The sequence below is a fragment of the Corythoichthys intestinalis genome, chromosome 6, assembly GCF_030265065.1.
Source record: "Corythoichthys intestinalis isolate RoL2023-P3 chromosome 6, ASM3026506v1, whole genome shotgun sequence".
NCBI lineage: Eukaryota > Metazoa > Chordata > Actinopteri > Syngnathiformes > Syngnathidae > Corythoichthys > Corythoichthys intestinalis.
Window position 1 is genome coordinate 30,525,976 of NC_080400.1, and position 22,141 is coordinate 30,548,116.

Below are 22,141 nucleotides of genomic sequence, written 5' to 3' on the forward strand. Positions count from 1 at the left end.
CTCTCTCACGACATTAATTTCCTTGTAAAAAGAAAAAACGTGTGTGGCTGCTTCCTACCTATTTATTGAAAAAGAGAGTACACCTTTTTTATATCCCAACAAAGAAAGACAGATGCTACCTTTGGATTGTTCAAAGGTGGGCTGTCAGTATGTGAAGCTCTCTTTCGGTGACCATTTTGTGAAATCATATTAGAACCCCTTGAAGTGAAGTTGGAATGTTGTGTAAAATGTCAATAAAAACACAATCAAAATGTCTTTTCAACATACAGTATACCCAAATAAATGCATTACTACAAATTACTGTAAAGATACATTTAAAGTAGAGGTAGGACTTTTAATTATGATAAATTCAATACAAAACGGTTTAATGAGTAAAAAAAAAATAATAATAATTTCGTCAAAAGTGTTCTAATCATGTAACCTTTAAACAAGAACTAACATTTGGCAATGCACAATGTTCCGTAATAACAATTAAACTGACGCGCACTTTAGCTCGGCTCATGATTACAGAAATATAATTATATCAGTACGTTTTTTTCTAAAAAATAAAAAAATAAAAAACAATAATAATTAAAATACCATTATAAAAACTGCGTAATATATGTCTAATGAAACTATGGGCCTGCTCAAATTTATCTTCACATAAAATAAGTCAACCAGAAGAACAAAGATGTACACTTTATGCTTGGTTTATTTGGTCTTTTGCTGACCATTTTAATTGATTGTTCTGGGAAAAAAAAGTTCTAAAACCGCACTTTAAGAAGAACAACAAAAAATATGAAGTTGCACTTTAACTTAAGATCTTATAGTTTTTGCCCAGGTATTTGTTTTCTACTGTTTTGTATTTAAATGCAAATGTAATTTGCATCTGACTAAACACTAAAGCATTGTTGTTTTCATCAACGACGACGATAACGAAAATATTTGTGAGATGAACAATTTTTTCATGACGATGACAAGTTAAAAACGTGTCATGGGAGACTAAGACATAACAATATGAAAGCCAGTTTGGCGAGACGAAAATGTGACATAGTTTCTGTTATATGTTCACGATACTTGACATTTTCATATTGTACGTGGAGTACGTCAGCCTGCATCTTAACAGTGTGTGGGTCGTTTCAGTCATGTGAGACGTGCTGCTCCTCTCCCTCACGCTTCTCACTGGAGTTTAATACATCCTTCAAGCTAGGATGCGCTCCAGACTTTCTTGACTTTCCAGACTTTCAGACTTTTGAAACGCATGCTAAGATTTTTTTTCTTATCTTGGTAAGAGAATATGCAATGTTGCTTTAGCATTTAAAGGTCTGTGCTGAGCGATCATCGTACACTATATGTAACTCGTAGCATAGCATTCTCGTTAGCTTTAGCGTGGCGAGCATTATCTGAGGCTAATATTAAAAAAACAGATTGGGAATAAAGTGAACTGAAATGAAGTCAATTAACTGGCAGCAATGATGTAGTAGTAGTAGTATAACATATATGCATCATATAGCATGTAGGGGTGTAACGGTACACAAAAATCTCTGTTCGGTACGTACCTCGGTTTTCAGGTCACGGTTCGGTTCATTTTCGGTACAGTAAGAAAACAAAATGCAAAATTTAAATGTGCTAGTTGTTTATTACACACTTTTGTGCTTTCAACAATAGGAACAGTAGCCTATACAAACCTAGAATTCTGCTCAAAAAGTAGCGGGTATTTAAAGATAATAATCCAACAACAATTTGCCTTTCAGACCCCGCGTATTGGTCAGCTTTCTTTCTGAAAGAAAGAAGAAAAAAGTCCTGTGCTAAAAAGAAAAGCAATCCCAATGATAAAGATTTTAACATGTATCTTACAAATGAAATGCCTCAATGATTTTTTTCTTTTTTAATGAACAGTTTTCAAAAGCTTTATTGGTGGATTTTCTCAAGTTAAAGCGCCACGCAGAAATTAATAAATTTAATTGTGTAAGCAGGATCTGTGTATTATTCTTATTGTTTAATTACAGGTGTTTTAGCTCATTTCAATTTATTTTATTTAAATGGGCTATCATTTATTTTATTATGTGTTTGTATTTTCCAAATGTGATGTAGTATTCATTTATATTGTATATTTTATGTTGTATAACTTTAGTTCCTATGTGAATATTAGTTCCTACTTGTTTTGTTGTGGTAGGAGGGTTTTGTATTGAACACGGGGCCGTGTTGGTTATTATTATAGCAGAGAAGACAACTGTAGCTCAACAAAGACAAGTCAACTGTGCCCCGATCTACCACTCAAGAGATCTGATGTACTCAAAAAGTGGGTTACGATTGCATATTAGTTTGAAAATCGACCGGATCCACTGTGTTTTTACACGAGTGACTTCCGGTCTGCCCGGTCTGCTAGCTAGTAGTATTGACGCAGGAGGGCCGCGTCTTGCGTCAAATAATAATCTCTGCTGTTCTTTTCGCATGCATCGCGTTGAGCCGCTTCTGGGATGCGTCTAACGCGCGGCCGCACTACGACTGGCGTGCATTGGCTGATTGACTTTAACGGCCGCGTTTCACTGCATTGTCGCGGCAGACACGTTGTCACGCCGTTGACGTTTCTTACTGTCCTACCATGTTGGTCCTCATTATAGTAGAGAAGACGGAGTAAATATAATCTACACAAAGAAACTGTAACCCGATCGACTCACAGCCTCGAAAAGTAAGGGTTACATTACGTCAGAAACTCATTCGGTATGCCTCCGTTCCAAACCGAGCACCAAGTACCGAAATGGTTCAATACGAATACAGGTACTGTTACACCCTTAATAGGATATATGACAATTTACAGTACTCAGACTAGGAGGCAGATGGATGAATGGATGGACGGACGGATGGACAGGCTAAGATTAAAATCAAAAAGGGCTAGCACAAAAACACAGTTAAAAATGTAGTTTTTTGAGACTAGTATTGCTACGTGAATAAACAGGAACTTATCATGATTAATTAATTACAAAAACCCCTAAATTAATTTGATTAATTTTAGAAATGTAACAAAAATTCGGCGCCGAAAACTATCAGTCGAAAATACAGTGGTATGAAAAATGTTTTATTTCTCACATTTCCGCATAAAATCACCATCAAATGTGATCTAATCTTTGTCAAAATCACACAGATGTAAAACAGTGTCTGCTTTAACTAAAACAACCCAAACATTTATAGGTTTTCATATTTTAATGAGGATAGCATACAAACAATGAGAGAAAGGGGGAAAAATAAGTAAGTGAACCCTCTGCCTAAGGAGACTTAAAGAGCAATTGAAACCAATTTTTACCAAACAATTTAAGTCAGGTGTGGGCCCAATCACTGATGAGTGGGTTAAAGCTTCCCTGCCCACTATAAAACACACACCTGCTAAGAATTGTCTTGATGAGAAGCATTGTCTGATGTGCATCATGGCTCGGTCAAAAGAGCTGCCTGAAGACCTGCGATCAAGGATTGTTGATTTGTATAAAGCTGGGAAAGGATACAAAACAATCTTTAAAAGTCTGATTGTTCATCAATCGACAGAGAAGTTGTCTACAAATGGAAAGAGTTTGGCACTGTTGCTTCTCTTCCAAGGAATGGCCATCCACCAAAGATGACGCCAAGAGTTCAACGCAGAATACTCAGAGAGCTAAAAAAGAACCTTAGAGTGTCTGCTAAAGACTTACAGAAATCACTGGCACAGTCCAATATCTCTGTGGACACATCAACTATATGTAAAACTATGGCCAAGAATGGTGTTCTTGCGAAGACTACACTGAGGAAGCCACTGCTATCTAAAAAAACATTGTTGCTCATTTAATGTTCGCAGAGAGGCACTTGGACAATCCACAGATGTTTTGGCAAAAGTCGAAGTCCAGACTTGGACCGCATTGAGATGCTGTGGCATGACCTAAAGACAGCGATTCATGCCAGACATCCCAGGAATCTGACTGAACTAAAGCAGTTTTGTAGAGAAGAATGGGCCAAGATTAGTCCTGATCGATGTGTCAGACTGAACTGCAGCTACAGGAAGCGTCTGGTTGAAGTTATTGCTGCCAAATATAAAATATTAAATGTTTGTAAATGTGTCACTATTTTTTCCCCCTTCTGTCATTGTTTGCATACTATCCTCATTAAAATATGAAAACCTATAAACGTTTGGGTGGTTTTGGTTAAATCAGACACTTTTTTCATCTGTGTGATTTTGACAAAGATCAGATCACATTTGATGGTGATTTCATGCACAAATGTGAGAAATCCCAAAAGGTTCAGATACTTTTTCATACCACTATAGCTAAAAATGCATTATCGTTTTCATTTAAAATGTTTTGAAGACCGTTAGTTAACCACCGAATGGTGTAAAGAACCTTATGCATGGTTTATGCTTCCATGTGGGCCGACGGGTCACTATGGAGGTGTATCATTTTCTTTGTGTACTTTTGCGGGCTTTCGCGGGGCTTAACATAGCACTCCTTGGTTTCTTTAATGTCAGAGACGGAGCAGCTTTTTCTCGATCTGGAGCTCATCAAATTTGAAATAGAATTGCTCTTACTCCAAATGTTGAAATGCAGGAGACGCAGAAAAAGTTTGCGGAGGTGGTTCGGCCGACCACTGAACCAGGCAGAGAACAGGGGAATTTTCCACACTTGTTCACCTACTGAGGGGCATGGACAAAAAAATTCACTTTTGGTATTTTCGGATGTCAGTGGCTAGATTTGACTTTGTCTTCTACTTCTTCTTTGAGTCAATCAGTCTTTAGTATGACAGAAATTACGTTTTGTGTGGACCAATCACATTCCTTGCCATTCATGTAGCAACGCGTCACTGCGACGCTTAGTCAGGATTTTTTGGGAGGTGCTTGTCAGGCTACGGCAGAGGTTCCAAGCAGGGTATACCTTCAACGGCGTAGCTATGGCGTCGCCCGACGCACAAGCAAAACAGCCCCTTTAGTCCTCTCGCAACACGCTGGCTGACGCTGTCTTGCAAATACGCCTGGCTCACAGCCAGCTTGTCCGCAGTTTGGAAGTATTTTGATGTATCAAAGAAAGCTGCTCGGATAGTCGTATGTAAAACCTGTTCTGCTGAAGTGTCTCAAGGGGTATAACGCCAAAGAATTTGTCCACCTCAGGTTTAATCAGCCACTTATCCTACAAACATGCAGATCAATACGACGAGTATAAGAAGTTCACAGAAACGAGGAAAAAAAGTCTCACTTCTAGCACACCGACTTCTTCTGTGGTGGAGCCTTTCGAGAGCGTGAAAGCGTTCCCTCCGCATAGTGACAAGGCAAAGGGCATTAATCGAAAAATTATGAAATAAAATACATTTTTAAAAAATGAAATTAAAAAAACAAATTGTTTATATGTGTATTATTCAGCCTTTTTGTTTTCGGTTTTCAGCCAGGTGTTTCCAATATCCGTTTTTTTGTTTCGGCAAAGAATTTTGGTTTCGGTAAATCCCTAATTAATTTTTTTAATTGAGTCTCACCCCTAGTCCAAATTTAAGCAATTATTTGAATTCAGTTTTAAATTTTTTGTTTTAACCCATTCACCACCATTGAAATAGATAGGCGTGGCATTGAATTATAATGTTTCAGTGCAGGCATGCAAACTGGTTAGGGGTGAAAAAGGTGACAAAGTAACACGGACACACGGCATGCGCGGAAAAGTGCATTTCATAGTGCAACCAGAGACATCTCGAATTAAACACAGTACATAATGATTTAACATATACAAGTCTAAATCTCTCATCCTGAAATCAGAACATATAAAACGCATTAAGTAGCAAATTATACAAAACCTAAATTATAAAATATACAGTATGTCCAAAGTATGTCTCCCCTAACTATTATATGAGAGCGAGAGCAAGAGAGAGCTTTACTAACAAAGCCCTGAAAATGACTTGTATGGAAGGCACTACTTCATCACTCTAGTTACCTCATGATTTTTTTTTTTTAATCGTTAAACAAAGGGGCCTTGAATAACTCGTCACAACACCAACTGGCGACAATTCAGATCCCAACTAATGTTCGCTAACTTTACTAGCAAAGCCCTGTGTGAAGGGCACTAGTTAGCCCCTCCACAGTTAGAGCTACCTCGAGTAACTGCGTTCTACGAGGTGGTGAAATATCGAGGACTATCTGAAGTCAGTTATCAAGGAATTAAGCGAATACTTGTGTTATAGACACCATTAAAAGCGCAGGAATTGATCGAACGACACGATTGAATGATTTATGAAGACTATTATAGGCCAATACTCAAACTTTTAGCTTTAAAAAGTTAACAATTTTTGACATTAATTCCTTACCTTGCCGCAATTTCCTTGGGTCCGGTGTTCGGCCATTCCTTACAACAGGCAGAACAGGTGTTCGGCCATTCCTTACTACGTGGCGAAACGTCTACACAATGCTCAGCGGGCTTGCGCATGCATCCACACGCATGCGCACATGGGTTAGAAGCGGCGAGTACTCACTATTTTGTTTTTATTTAGTTATTTAGAAACTTTTCACTGCCTCAAAGATACTTTTTGCATGTATTACCCTCTCATACTTTTAACCATTGTGTTTTTTGTGTTAGCTTTGAAGTAGAGGTTAGATCTTGTGCCCGAACCCGACCCGACCGGGTCGGGCCCAAAATGTTAAGCATTCACGTTCGGGTCGGGTCGGGCTGCCGTGCCGGACTAAGAAATTATTTAAAAAGAGAGAGCAGGCTCTCTGTTTTGCGCTTTTGCTTGTGCACGCACACATATGAACGCCTTGGCGCCGCCCGCTTTTTCTTCTTGTCCTCCCGCTGTAGCACTTGCGCACGGCCGAGGCACCGCCCTCTTTTTCATTTTCTCCTGTTCTGGCGGCTTGCGCGTGTACACAACTCCACAACTCCTCATCCTCGTGGTACTTCTTTTTCAATATGGAGCAGCGAGAAGTTAAAAACAAACTGAAGACGGGGGAATGGATGAGGCAAGAATGCACCGGTAGGAGTGAGTTGTGGAAAGAATTTCAATTGATCGTGGAAGATGCAACAAAAAACTGTGTCGGCTTCGTCGAATGCAACAAATATATACCCAAAACTTTCCAAGTTAGGGTTAGGGGTTGCGTTTTTTCTGCCAACTCGAAGAAATGAAAATAAATTGCTGCGTTTTTTTTTCGCGTCACTCCAACAAATTTAAAAAAAAAAAAAAAAAAAATCGGGTTTTTCGGGCTCGGGCCTGCAAATCTAGTTAATTGATCGGGTTCGGGCCGGGTCGGGCCTCAATACCAGCGGGCCGTGTCGGGTCGGGCTGGATTTTTTAGGCCCGAACTAGGCTCTACTTTGAAGCAGTTGACCACATTAGTCACGTAGCGTATTTAAACAGTCCTTATTTGATATAACTACATTTAAGTGTTTTCTGCAGGCATTTTTTTAGTACGTTATTCCTGTATGCATCTAAACAAACCAAGTTTAGAGCGCACGGTAGTACTTTGGGTGTCAAATTCGACTAATGTAGACATTTCACCGATGTAGGAGATTTTGACAGAACACCGGGCGAGAAGTTGGGATGTAGAGGGGTTCGGCCTCCTCATTGCTGATTGGTGATCACTGTGCTCCCGTCTCTCACTCTTGTCAGTTATTTGTTGTCACGAGAAGAGAGTGGCGGTGATAGGTCAAGGTCATAGGACTAGAGTGTAGTTTTGAGCATGGACTAAGGTTTTGAAGTTAACGGTTTCACTCGCTCGTTGACATGCCCCCCCCATTTTTTTCTCCTCGGATCTACGTGATTCAGAAGAATGACCCATTTTGATTTCAAAACGGCGAAATTTCGCCGAACGGTGGCAAGTTTGCATGCCTGTCTGTCAGTGCCATTGAGTTAATTTATCAAATAATTTGAAAGGAGGTATAACAGTAGGAGGGTTGTTGATCCGGTTCCTTAGTTTCAGTCTTGTAAGGGGTAATATAGCAAGGTTACTGTGGTCTATGTAAAATAGTTAATTTTTGGTTCGTCCATCACTATCAATGGCAGCCAATGAATTAACTGGGAAAGGCTGGCTGTGAAGAATCAAATTGGATTGGACGTCTATCACCGTCAATTCCAGCCAATGAGTTAAGCAGTGTTCTAACGGTGCACAATGTAATCCAGTGCTTTACAACAATATTCAAACAAATTTATTAAAAAAATAAATAAATAAAAAACCTTCAACATTGTTTTTTCATTAACATTTTGGACTAGTAGTGTACTTCTCCATTTCAATGCTAGTCATCATTTTGGTGCTTGTAAAATATTTAAAGAACCACTGTATTCAAAGGACGATTTGAAGAAATACAAGAAGATGGGCTAAGCTGGGCAAAGCTTTATAGAGTACCTTGCTGCTGAAACATGAGCATGGTTTGCGGAGAAGTGTGGACTGGAAGCGAGTGGGTCCGTTGCACAGAGCTACGACTTTGACTTGGCATGCTGTTACTGCCCCCAGGGTTGGCAAACCACAGGCTCTAAAAACAGAGGGAAATTAACCAATGAGTTATGTCAGTCGTTGAAATTTAAAACAGTAGAAATAAAAGACTGCTAGCATATTGTAACATTGTACTGACTTGTCGACCCTGGCCTGCCAGTGCAGGGTTAGTGAGCGTGTGGCGAGGAGAAGCGCCACCAATTCCACCCGGACTCAGCAAACCTATGCGTCCTGCCTGGAGTCCACGCGGGGTTATCTGGAATTGCCTCTGTCCCCGCCGAGCCACACCTCCGCTCACAGAGCCTGCTGTGGGGAGGGAGTTGGACCCATAGGCCCAGCTGGAATGGCAAAACAAAATGTATTAAAATAAAAAAGGAGAAAATTTTGGGCACATAAAATGGCATCTAGTTTTCAAAGGCGAGCTCAGGTCACCCTTTCTGTCGGTACACGGGCATGTCCAGCATGGCTTTCCGAGGGACCAGGCGAAGCAATTTGAGGACCTGCTGCTTCCATGAAACTAGACGCTTCTTGTGCGTTTCTGTGAAAGCCTTATAATAACAAAGACAATTCCAGTTAAGAAGTGCAGTGATTTAATTTATGGTTATGTACAAGGTAGTAATTATAATGGGAGAGCTGACGAATGATAGACAAGGAGCAATTTCATTCAAAAAAACACTTTGGTGATAGTACATCAAGTATACACACTCACCTCATGTATTAGACACTTCTCAATGAGCTGGAGGTAGCAGCTGATATTCTCCTCATCCGGCCTGGACACGAGCAGCTGCGTGCAGACTGAAACAAAAGAAGTGAACCTGTTCATGTGGAATGTGCACAGGACATCAACAATGTTTATTAAATAGTTGCATTATTTAACTAGAGGAAGCACTTTCAGCGTAGTTTCATTCCTTTACGTCCCAGGAAATCAACCGCAATGTCCACAAAAATAATTTTCAAGACAAGAGCTGCACACTAAGATTTTATCCTTTTTATTGAGATATAGAGCTGATGACTCATGGAACCCCCATTAGTATTTTTTAATGCCCCCCCCCCCCCAAAAAAAAGCCTCGTTAGAGTTGTTACACACCTCTCTTACCTCCCTGAAACAGCACCTTCTTGCCGTGGATGTACTGTACATGCACAGTATTTAGGAGTCGAGTGCGCTAACCGCTGAGCTAAACTGCCCGGCGGGCAGTCACGTGAATGACTGCTGCCAACCCTCATAGTTAGAAAGGATTGGAAGTCTATGCCCCTCAATGGCATCCTATGCTCATTAAGTAAAACAAACAGATGCCTCATACCTTTCCCCATGACTCGGGTGAATTGTCCGGCAATGTCGCCATCTGAGATGGGCGTCACTGAGGAGTCTCCATCACAGGAAGGCGTGTTATGGGAATGGAATCCCTCAGGGGCAGCTTCTTTATCAGTATCCGATTTTGCCGTGTCCGAAGGGGCGTTTGCCGGATCTTGTGGGGTTTGCGTCAAAGTGCTATAAGCCTTAATGGGTGTCACGATGATCTGCTGCAGCTCCTGCAAGGCGTTGCGCAGGTTTCCTCCTTCCAAAATATCCTGGAAACATTGAAGAGACTTTAGTCTGCCAGAAGATTTTGAAAAGTACAGTACATGAAACCCAGTCAGCTAAAAAACTAAACAGGTATTTCCTGACCCCGCAGAATCAAGAATTATACGAACACTATTTACAGCAAACTCATTTGTACAAGAAAGCAAACTCATTCAAACAAAATATTTTTTGTCAATTACCTTTTCTAAAGACTTGAGCACACTTTGCCGCTCACGCAGTTTTTGAATGCTCAGGGCAATTTTATGCCGCGCGCCCTTGGTGACGTTCTAAAAAGAAGACAAGATGATAAAAGCGCTTGTGAGGCCAACATGTCATTTCCTACCCCAATCATTTATAATGTTACAACAAAACAAAACATAATCACCATCTGTTTTATTGAAGCCATAGGGCATAGACTACAATTCTGCCCCGGCGACGTGTCAGGGTACATTGTTTAATTTCACGCCTCATTGAAAGGTGATGAATTATCAGGTTTAAGGAGAGAAGTGTTAACCACTGATGACACAGGAGGAGTGCATTCGTCCATTTTCTGTGGCAGCTGTCCTCATGAGGGTAGTGGAGTAGCTGGAGCTTGCTACATCTGAATATAGGCGTGCAGTGTAATTCACCCTGAACTAGCAGCTCACAGGTCACAGGCAAACGAGCATTAATGCTCACATTCACACCTATGGACAGTCAAAATTCTTCAATGACCATGCAATTTGGGATGTGGGAAAAACACTATTCATCAGTCCTCCTCAGAAGAACACAGAAGACCCCCCTGGTTTGACCACCAGAGTGTCCTCTCTGTCCTGCAGTGGATGTTTAGGTGTAAGGCATGTTTTACTTTTATTCATAAATACAGAATCTTTTTTTTTAAACTCAGGCATTTATTTTATGCCTGTATGTATCATAATATTTTTTGTTGCATGGTTTCAAGTCCAAGTGCGGAGCTAAAAACAAATACTGCTGTTAAACTTATTCAAACGTTCCCAGGAACGGGAATATAAAAATATAACGCAGACGCCACTTGCTTGTATTGCGTGATGAGTCGGTTTAGGTTTTTAAGATCTTTAGGTGTATGTGGACATTTATGTACATTTCAAATGAGAAAAAAGAAATTGTTTGAAAAAGAGTACAAAATTTATATAGACTTACGGTCATCTGGAAATCTGCATGTGGAAATGAAAACCCTGATTATAATATTGTGAAATGGTGATTTCGATTACAAAAAAATGGAATTTGCTGATATAGTTTGAAACTTTTGATATTAAGTCTGAATGTTCTCAAAACTAACTTGTTTTGCATCAAAAAATAGGGAAACATTATATTCGGCATATTAGGCCACAACTAAACTGGTCCTGCCTACTTGATATCAAATCGCGGTAAGAGTGGCCCGCGGACTAAAATGAGTTTGAAGCCCCTGATCTATTCATAAGTGGGATGGTTTCCAAAGCGGGACAGTCATTGAGCGATCATTGCGACATTTCAGAAGTTGAAGTATCCACAAGTAGGTACGTCCATGCAAATTTGACATTTGACACTATTCCATCTAGCCAATGGCAGCCACGTTGCAAAAGTAAAAAAGAAACCAAAACACATTTGTAGAGGTAATCCTTTATATGTTTAGTCTCTCGAAATATCTGCAAGATTGTGTTGTGATTCTGCAATGTATGAGTTCAACTCGAGCCTGTTCAAATTTGAGATTTCTACTGAAATGTAAGGCTGGTCCTCATGCATCTAACATAAGGCTGCAACAACTATTGATTAAATCAATAAAAATCGATTAATAAATTTGTTGCCAACGAGTTTGATTATCGATTTTTGCCGGCAGCTGTGAGTAGTCCCGTTCGTGTCCTTGTCTGTGAGGCTGCAGGCGCGCCAGAGAGCAAGAGAGAGAGTGCGAGAGAGAGAGAGTTCACTACTACACGCAGGCCGAGTTCCTGAATCAATATTGAGAGTTAGATTGTCTTGAGTCATGTGTGTTGTTAGATCCAGTGTGCCTACGTCAGAGGGGAGTAAATTAAGCCAATTGTATTGTTTGTATTCTTTGTTGATGTTACATTACTACTTAGCACGGAGCGCTAAGAGAGTTAGCTATTATGCTAATCGGTGTCTTAAGTGTCCGTTTGTATCGTGTTTTGGAGAAGCAGATTAGCCCTTGAGTGACTTTTATATCGTAAAGTTGTCTCATTCCTTTTTATAAAGAAACCACACACATAAAACCAGTCATAAAAGGGCTAAGAGTCTGGTTTCGACACAAACTTCCATTCAAACTGTAAATTGTCATACAAGAGTGTGCTTTGAAATTGGATTTGGATTGTATTTATGAACAACTACTGGACAAAGAAAACTGATTCATTTATTCAGTCTGCCTCCTAATTTTGTTGTTTAGTTTGTTTAAAGAAACTAAGTGAGTCATTGACACAATTTATATCAGCACTTTGCCTACAGGAAAAAATGTCAATCAGCAGCACTTCTTTATGAATGAAAAGGAGTTTTGTTCTGTAGTGAAAATTTATTTTTATGTTTTCTACTCAGAACCTGTAAAAACAGCACAGTTGTAGACTAGTTAAGTCAGGATCTGTAAAAAAAAAAAAAATTATATTTGAAGGAAATAGTCATCCATTTTGTCTTCATTGTGATTGACAGCATGCCTAAAATAACTTCAAGTTAAATTGTCAAGATAATTGCAAAAAAAAAGTGACATTTATCCGACTAATAGTTTAATTAATCGTCCGATTGATCGATTATGAAAATAATCGTTATTTGTAGCCCTAATCTAAAGTAAGTCTTACAAACCTGTGATTCTAGGTGATGTTCTGTGAGAATCATCATCTCCTCATATGTCATTTGGGAGAAAAGTGAGGCATATTTATGAAGGCGAAGACTTTTCAACCATGCGGGAACATCTACAACAAAACACAAAAGATAGGTCAGTTTAACGCTTTATAGGGCAAGTGACTATTTTTGGTAATTTAAAACAAACAAATGCCGTATTAAGACCTGGCGTTCACATATGTGGACATCTCATTTTTGACCATTAAGACAATATTAACATTTGTCATGCAAGTGTGGCCTACACCATGTCATGTCCTCATACAGTAGAGGCCAAAAGTTTGGACACACCTTGCCATTCATGCGTTTTCTTTATTTTCATGACCATTTACATTATAAATTCTCACTGACGGTAATAAAACTATGAATGAACATGTGTGGAATTATGTACTTAGCAAAAAAATGTGAAATAATTAAAACATGTATAATATTCTAGTATCTTCAAAGTCTCTACACCCTCGGCAGGGTACTCGAGGGTGCATGGGAGTTCACCCAACCAGTCTACATGTGTTTTGTGGATTTGGAGAAGACGTTCGACCTAGAGCTGTCCCGACTAGTCGACATAGTCGACGTCATCGATTACGTAAATCCGTCGACGAGCACAACATCCCGTCGACGGTTAATGAAGGGTTAAAAAAATATATGCTTGGAAAGTTAGAATGTCGGATGCTCTGTTTGCAAGCGGGGAAAGCGGCAAAAAGCGCACCAGAGTGTCCAAAACATTGACTTATTTTAAAGAAACAAAGGAGAGTACACTCTTCTGTCCTGTCTCTTCAGTGCCATGCTTGGCTGCACCTCGGCGGTGAATAAACACCTCAAGCGCCTCTACGCAGTTTGTAATTTTTTTTTCTTCATTTTTTGTACACCAGAGGGTGCTGTCGCCTTACTAAATAATAATGTTTCATTGACAATGGGACTATAAGTGCTATTAGTATTGTTCTTAATGCTAATTGAAAGGTTTATTTCATGTTATGGTTTATTTTATGGTATAGAAAATTATATAAGGTTAAAAGGTCATAAATATATACAGTATATACAGTGATTGCACTCAAGGGAGAGATTGTCAATGATAAGGTAATAAGGTAAAGGCAATTCATATAGGCAATTCATTGATATATAAATAAGGTTTAAAAGGAAAAAGGTGAAAAGTTTTTGTTAATTTCTAATTGTGTTGCTTTATTTGTGTGCACCGTAGCTCTTACAGTGTGTTTACATCAAGGATGGAATAAAAGTTGTAAACCATCAGTTTAAGAGACCATCTTTTCAATCGGGATTCTAGTTAATTCTATCAGCATTTGAACTCATTGTTTATTTGTGATTTATTATTGTTATTTACGTGTTTATTTGTACTCTGATAAATGATTTGAGTGTTCCAATATGTTTTTTGTGAATTGATAAGCGTCAACAAAAATTTCATTGCTAAATTAGTAAAAAAAAAAAAAAAAATTATTAGATTAGTCGACTAATCGTAAAAATAGTCGGCTGACTAATCGGGAGAAAATTAGTCGTTTGGGACAGCCCTAGTTCGACCATGTGGTTCGGGAGTCTTGTGCTCCGGGAGTACGGGGTACCCAGCCCCTTGGTAAGGGCTGTTCGGTCCCTGTACGATCAATGTCAGTTTGGTCCGCGTTGCTGGCAATATGTCTAATTCCTTCCTGGTGAGGGTTGGACTCCGCCAAGGCTGCCGTTTGTCACCGATTCTGTTTATAATTTTATGGACAGAATTTCTAGGCACAGCCGAAGCGTTGAGGGGTTCCGGTTTGGTGGCCTCAGCATTGCATTTCTGCTTTTTGCAGATGATGTGGTGCTGTCGGCTTCATCAAGCAGTGACCTCCAACTCTCACTGGAGCAGTTCGCAGCAAAGTGTGAAGCGGTTGGGATGAAGATCAGCACCTCCAAATCAGAGAAAATGGTCCTCAGTCGGAAAAGGCCGACGTGCCCTCTCCGGGCCACAGATTAGATTCTGCCCAAAGTGGAGGAGTTCAAGTATCTTGGGGTCTTGTTCACGAGTGAGGGAATGAGGGAGCGGGAGATCGAAAGGCGGATCAGTGCAGCGTCTGCAGTGATGCGGACTCTGCACCAGTCTGTAGTGGTGAAGAAGGAGCTCAGCCGAAAGGCGAAGCTCTCGATTTACCAATCGATCTACATTTCTACCCTCACCTATGGTCACGAGCTGTGGGTTGTCACCGAAAGAACAAGATCCCAGATACAAGCGGCCAAAATGAGTTTCCTCCGCAGGAGAGATGTTCCGCACATGTCCCACCAGCGGGAGGCACGGGGACGACCCAGGACACGCTGGAGAGACTAAGGCTAGTTTCATACTGCAGGTCTTAATGCACAATGGCGTACCGCAAGCAACACGTCACTTCCGCTCATTAATATTCATGACATTAGCTACTGTTGCTAAGCAAGGACAAGCCATTGTTTGTCCCTAATAGGAAATGAATGGAAATCGTGTACGAAGGAGACGTTTACAGCGCTAAACCTACCAATTCTCTCCGAAAATGATGTGCCTGGTGCCAAATTGACTGGCATAGATGTGGAAGAACATAAAAATATTCAGTTAAAGAGATGGCTTTAGTGTCGAAGGCTGAAAGAGACGAAAAAAACGAGCCGACCTAAGCATAGCTTTAGGTTTTTTTTATCGACGCGACTGACAATGACATTCTCCGGTTTCAACAAGCTATCCTTTACCATCAGCCCTGTCTTTCTTATATATCCTCTGTCCTACGTCTCTTACCGTTCTTGGGGGTAATTTAGTTAGCTTTGTGTAGCGATCGCAAATGCTACTCAGTGACAGCCAACGAACACTTTTAATTTTTTCATTGATAACACATCTTAATCCTATAATTTATTTACACTTCCCCCTTACTAAAGTTGTTTATATATATAACAGAAACGGTAACAGTGGCAGTCAGATACCATTGTAATTTTTTTCAGGTCATTCATTGTCAGACAGAAGCAGTACGGCACAACGTTACGCTAAAAAAAAGAAAGTAAAAATATAAAAATGGCTTACCTCTTTGTCCTCTGAAAGACCATGCCAACCCAACATAATGTTTACTGCATATGAAACGTGAATGGATTCGCCGAGCCGGTGTTAAAATCCGCGCAAGTTGATTCGGTCTTCACATTTTTTCCTCCCGAGTTTTTGGTTTCCGGGAACGTATGAAGAAAACATCCTTCATGGTCGTAATGTCTAGAGTCGTTTCTACAAGTTCCAAAAAAGCAATGCGTGATCGGCATGTTCATTTTTGAAAGATTAGCGGCGAAAAGTAGCACTTTGTACGTTGGGTCTATGCGAGGGCGGGTCTATGATGTCCCACTTCGGCTTTACGATGCGACGTCACGGTCTAAAAATAGCCTGCGTGCGGTACGCCATTCCGATTTTTTTGTCATATCTGTTTTTTTGGCATGTCCATTTAGACTGCCTTTGTCCATTGAGCCTGTTCAAGTATTACGCATGCGCACAAATTCGTAGTCCGACCCGTACGGAGGAAACTGATCCGCATGCGCAGAAGCATCAAAGCAAATCACTACGCAGTGTGCGTGCATGACACACACACATAAGCCGGCACCTTGCGGCGATTGGCCTGCCCACGTATACCTAACGTATCCTGACGTATCCTAAAGTAATCCTAACATATCATAACGTTTCCTAATGCCTGTCCGATATATCCGAATGTTTTTCGTAACTAAAGCTAACACTTCCGCGGGGGAAAGGCATGAGTGCCAATCGAGAGAGCGGATGGAGCGAGCGGGTCGACGTAGCACAGCCAATCACGTGTAAATGCGAAGATGACCGGCGAGTGTGTCATAGTCAGCGCAGCCAGTCACGAGCGAGTGCTGAAGAATAGCGCCAACCAAGTCCAAGTCGGCGCAGCCAATCACGAGCGTGGCCCCATTGGAGACGAGCAGCATACTTTAGTGGAGACTAAAAAGGGTCGCGCTTGAAGACCAGGAGCGAGAGGCAAGGGGGGAAGCCCCAAAGAAAAGGCGGTTTAGAGAAAACCATGAGTACAAATGCCAAAAATGTGTAAAAAAAACAAACAAACAAAAAAACCGCACCACAGGTCACAGCCAGGTAAAGGGAATATGGTACTGTCCTGCTTCTGGCAAAACCATAGAGGAGTGGAGGAACATGCTCACAATGTAAATATAATTAATAAACATTCAAGCATTGACATTTCTTCAAAACTGAATATTGTTTATTTTGCTTGTGTGATTTTTTTGCTTTTTATATTTTAAATATGTGTTTAAAATTTGCATGTTGTAAATAGTTCGTGTTGTGAATAATTCCCACTTTTTTCTCACAATGTAAAATCCATATTTTTGGACATACGTGATGTTATTTTTGTTGTTGAAGAATTTCCAGTTGTTATTAGTGTTATATTTGAGGACATGAATAACTGTTATGTGTTTAAAATGACATAATGGTGGAGATACATAAATCTCATTTTTACGTTAATGTAACATTGTGAACATTTTCTTTAATACATTACTTTACAATCATAGTTTTCTTTGTGTGTGTAATTGCAATTGAAATTCCTCCTTACTACTACATACATTTAGGCCCCAAACAAACACACAAAACAAAACAAAATCTGATGACGTATTGTTAATAATTAAAGATTTGATTGTTTAAAAAAAAAACAACAACAACATGTGACTGTAAGTCACCGCTGACGTAATGTGTGAAGGAATAAAGTTTGATTGAAAAAAAAAAAAGTGACAGGAAGTCACCACTGTACTGGCTAGCGGTGGTTCGATTCCAGCTGGTGACGCATCCCACCTCCGTCCTCCCATTGACTTCTTTTCGTCTTTTCTGCTGTTTTCGTGGACATTCGCCCAATTTTTTTCATTTTCTCTCCCATTTTCCCCCTCTTTCTTTTCCCTCTTTCCCCCGCTCAGGCTGGCTGTTATGCCCTGGCCCTGGCGGATATTTGTGTGCGTCAGTTTGCCCCGACTCGGCCATGAAAGCAATATTGAAACATTGGTCATTTGCCGCACAGAAAGAAACCGAGCATTATACGGCTTATCCTTTTCTTCATTGTACCTTTTTATGACTATGGTTAAGCCCGCCTCCTGTGAAGTAAAAGCCAAGTTCAAGCTAGGTGCTAACGAACAGCTACATCGCTGCCATCTTGCGTGCCGCTCTCGCTCTCTGCTGACGCAATTCCTGCTTGAATTCCGATTTGGGAGACTTGACAGTTCAGACCGCTGCCACATTCTGGAAAAATGTGGCTCAGATCAGATTTAAACCACATATGAAAGTGACAGCGATCGGGTTTTAAATGCTCCACTTCCATGCGCCTTGTCCCATTCAGACCGTCAAGTTAATGCCTCACTTCTCGAGTCGGAAACACGAAAAAATCGTATTCGTGCATTAAGACCTGTAGTATGAACCTAGGCTATGTCTCTTGGCTGGCCTGGGAACGCCTTGGGAGGAACAGACGGATGGGTGGGTGTCTTCAAAGTACCCAACCTTTGCTCTGATTACTTTTTAGCAGACTCTTGCCACTCTCTTGATGAGCTTCAGGATGTTCAGATGTTTTTTGACTTCACAGGTATGCCTTTTCAGGGTTAATTAGTGGAATGTATTGCTTTATCAATGGAGTTGGGACCTTCGTTTGTGTTACATTGAATGAGGTGTATCCAAACTTTTGGCCTGTACTGTATGTGTACCCCAGGTCTCAATTACATATATGTATTTTACTATTTTTTTATTACCTAATTTTTCGGACTGTAAGGCGTACTGGATATAAGGGGCACTGTCAATTTTAGGGAAAAATAAAGAATTGTAAGTGCACCTTATTGTCTGAAAAATAAGGTATTAGTCCTTATTTTTATGCCTAAATACAATTACAAATTATCAAACGTTAATTAAAATAAAATAAATAAAAACAAATATACTACTAACATAAATATACCAATAACACTCAAAGTCAATTTTGTTTTTTAATTTCAGGCTATCAATCTCAGTGCGTGCCATTTTCACTGGGAGAGCTAGTAGCGATCAATCGATGCCAGCCTCTTCCAGTCAAAATGGATTGGACTTCTAGCGCAGACAATTGCACCCAGTAAGTTAAATACAGTGTATCACAAAAGTGAGTACACTCCGCGCATTTCTGCAGATATTTAAGTATATCTTTTCATGGGACAACACTGACAAAATTACACTTTGACACAATGAAGAGTAGTCTGTGTGTAGCTTATATAATAGAGTTAATTTATTTTCCCCTCAAAATATAGCCATTAATATCTAAACTCCTGGCAACGTGAGTACACCGCATGGGAACTACATACATCCCTAAATGTCCAAATTCAGTACTGCTTGTCATTTTCCCTCCAAAATGTCATGTGACTCATTACAGGAGTGCTGTAGGCATTGCTGCAGAGATTGAAGAGGTGGGGGGTCAGCCTGTTAGTGCTCAGACCATACGCCGTACTCTACATCAAATTGTGTGCATGGCTGTCACCCCAGGAGGAAGCCTCTTCTGAAGACGGTACAAAAGAAAGCCTGCAAACAATTTGCTGAAGACATGTCAACAAAGCACATGGATTACTGGAACCATGTCCTATGGTCTGAAGATTAATTTGTTTGGTTCCGATTAGAGATGATGCCGATCGATCGGGTCCGATCACGTCATTTTCAAAGTATCAGAATCGGCAAAAAATATCGGCCATGGCTTTTTTAAATATATAAATTTTATTTATATATATATATATATATGTATATGTATATATATATATATATATACACACAGTGCCTTGCAAAAGTATTCGGCCCCCTTGAATCTTGCAACTTTTCGCCACATTTCAGTCTTCAAACATAAAGATATGAAATTAAATTTTTTTGTCAAGAATCAACAACAAGTGGGACACAATCGTGAAGTGGAACAACATTTATTGGATAATTTAAACTTTTTTAACAAATAAAAAACTGAAAAGTGGGGCGTGCAATATTATTCGGCCCCTTTACTTTCAGTGCAGCAAAATCACTCCAGAAGTTCAGTGAGGATCTCTGAATGATCCAATGTTGTCCTAAATGACCGATGATGATAAATAGAATCCACCTGTGTGTAATCAAGTCTCCGTATAAATGCACCTGCTCTGTGATAGTCTCAGGGTTCTGTTTAAAGTGCAGAGAGCATTATGAAAACCAAGGAACACACCAGGCAGGTCCGAGATACTGTTGTGGAGAAGTTTAAAGCCGGATTTGGATACAAAAAGATTTCCCAAGCTTTAAACATCTCAAGGAGCACTGTGCAAGCCATCATATTGAAATGAAAGGAGCATCAGACCACTGCAAATCTACCAAGACCCGGCCGTCCTTCCAAACTTTCTTCTCAAACAAGGAGAAAACTGATCAGAGATGCAGCCAAGAGGCCCATGATCACTCTGGATGAACTGCAGAGATCTACAGCGGAGGTGGGAGAGTCTGTCGATAGGACAACAATCAGTCGTACACTGCACAAATCTGGCCTTTATGGAAGAGTGGCAAGAAGAAAGCCATTTCTCAAAGATATCCATAAAGTCTCGTTTCAAGTTTGCCACAAGCCACCTGGGAGACACACCAAACATGTGGAAGAAGGTGCTCTGGTCAGATGAAACCAAAATTGAACTTTTTGGCCACAATGCAAAACGATATGTTTGGCGTAAAAGCAACACAGCTCATCACCCTGAACACACCATCCCCACTGTCAAACATGGTGGTGGCAGCATCATGGTTTGGGCCTGCTTTTCTTCAGCAGGGACAGGGAAGATGGTTAAAATTGACTGGAAGATGGATGCAGCCAAATACAGGAACATTCTGGAAGAAAACCTGTTGGTATCTGCACAAGACCTGAGACTGGGACGGAGATTTATCTTCCAACAATCCAAAACATAAAGCCAAATCTACAATGGAATGGTTAAAAAATAAACGTATCCAGGTGTTAGAATGGCCAAGTCAAAGTCCAGACCTGAATCCAATCGAGAATGTGTGGAAAGAGCTGAAGACTGCTGTTCACAAACACTCTCCATCCAACCTCACTGAGCTCGAGCTGTTTTGCAAGGAAGAATGGGCAAGAATGTCAGTCTCTCGATGTGCAAAACTGATAGAAACATACCCCAAGCGACTTGCAGCTGTAATTGGAGCAAAAGGTGGCGCTACAAAGTATTAACGCAAGGGGGCCGAATAATATTGCACACCCCACTTTTCAGCTTTTTATTTGTTAAAAAAGTTAATTTATCCAATAAATTTTGTTCCACTTCACGATTGTGTCCCACTTGTTGTCGATTCTTGACAAAAAATTAAAATTTTATATCTTTATGTTGGAAGCCTGAAATGTGGCGAAAGGTTGCAAGGTTCAAGGGGGCCGAATACTTTTGCAAGGCACTGTATATAGATATCTTAATTAAATCGTTTTCTAATCGTATTTAACATCACAGACATAATATGTTACACTCATCCAGAGTCTTTAGTTTAGGCTTAAGGTAGGGTTATAAAATTTATCCCGATAACGGCAGCAATTAATTTTTTAAAAAATGTGTCACGCAAAAAATATTTAACGCAATTAATGCATGCGCTGCATGACCCTCTCACTCATGGTCGCGTTCAATCTGTAATGACGCCGTTTTACCTATATAGAGAGATAAAAGGCAGCGCAAAATGAGTAGAGTGAACTTTAGCAGCCTTTGGAGCCTTTTATTAATTGGCTAAAGCCTTGCAATCCCTCTCCCTATCATTAGAAATATAATGGGGAGCAATGTGGGGAAGCAAGGTGGCAATTGATCATTGTCTTAACACCTTATGTTATTTCCCAACGCAGAGAAGATATAGCAATTGGTAGCACGTTGCACAGTCATGGTTCCACTTCCCATCATGCATTTGGGATGGCCACAGTATCATTTACTGAAAGCTCAACAAATACACTAGATGCCAATATTTAGTCACAATACACAAAGTCACAAGTCTTTCTATCCGTGGATCCCTCTCACAGAAAGAATGTTAATAATGTAAATGCCATCTTGAGGATTTATTGTCATAATAAACAAATACAGTACTTATGTACTGTATTTTGAATGTATATATTCATCCGAGTTTTATTCATTTTTTTCTTAATGCATTGCCAAAATGTATATGATCGGGAAAAATTATCGGGAATGATTGGAATTGAATCGGGAGCAAAAAAAGCAATCGGACCGGGAAATGTCGGGATCGGCAGATACTCAAACTAAAACGATCGGAGCAAAAAAACATGATCGGAACAACCCTAGTTCCGATGGTCTCAAGTAGAGCTGTCCCGACTAGTCGACGTAGTCGACGTCATCGATGACGTAAATCCGTCGACGAGCACAAC

The 22,141-nt window shown here is 40.2% G+C and overlaps 1 protein-coding gene across 1 annotated transcript in view; it reads right to left on the reverse strand.

The window, feature by feature from the left end:
* LOC130917338 (protein Smaug homolog 2) overlaps positions 1-22,141 on the reverse strand; it is a 43,075-nt gene that overhangs the window by 7,576 nt on the left and 13,358 nt on the right. The window contains exons 5-11 of the mRNA XM_057838644.1: positions 12,762-12,871; positions 10,160-10,246; positions 9,700-9,967; positions 9,108-9,193; positions 8,831-8,946; positions 8,538-8,736; positions 8,312-8,438 (exon numbers count right to left, since the gene is read on the reverse strand). Coding sequence (XP_057694627.1) covers positions 8,312-8,438; positions 8,538-8,736; positions 8,831-8,946; positions 9,108-9,193; positions 9,700-9,967; positions 10,160-10,246; positions 12,762-12,871 — 993 coding nt within the window. The remainder of the gene's footprint in view (positions 1-8,311; positions 8,439-8,537; positions 8,737-8,830; positions 8,947-9,107; positions 9,194-9,699; positions 9,968-10,159; positions 10,247-12,761; positions 12,872-22,141) is intronic.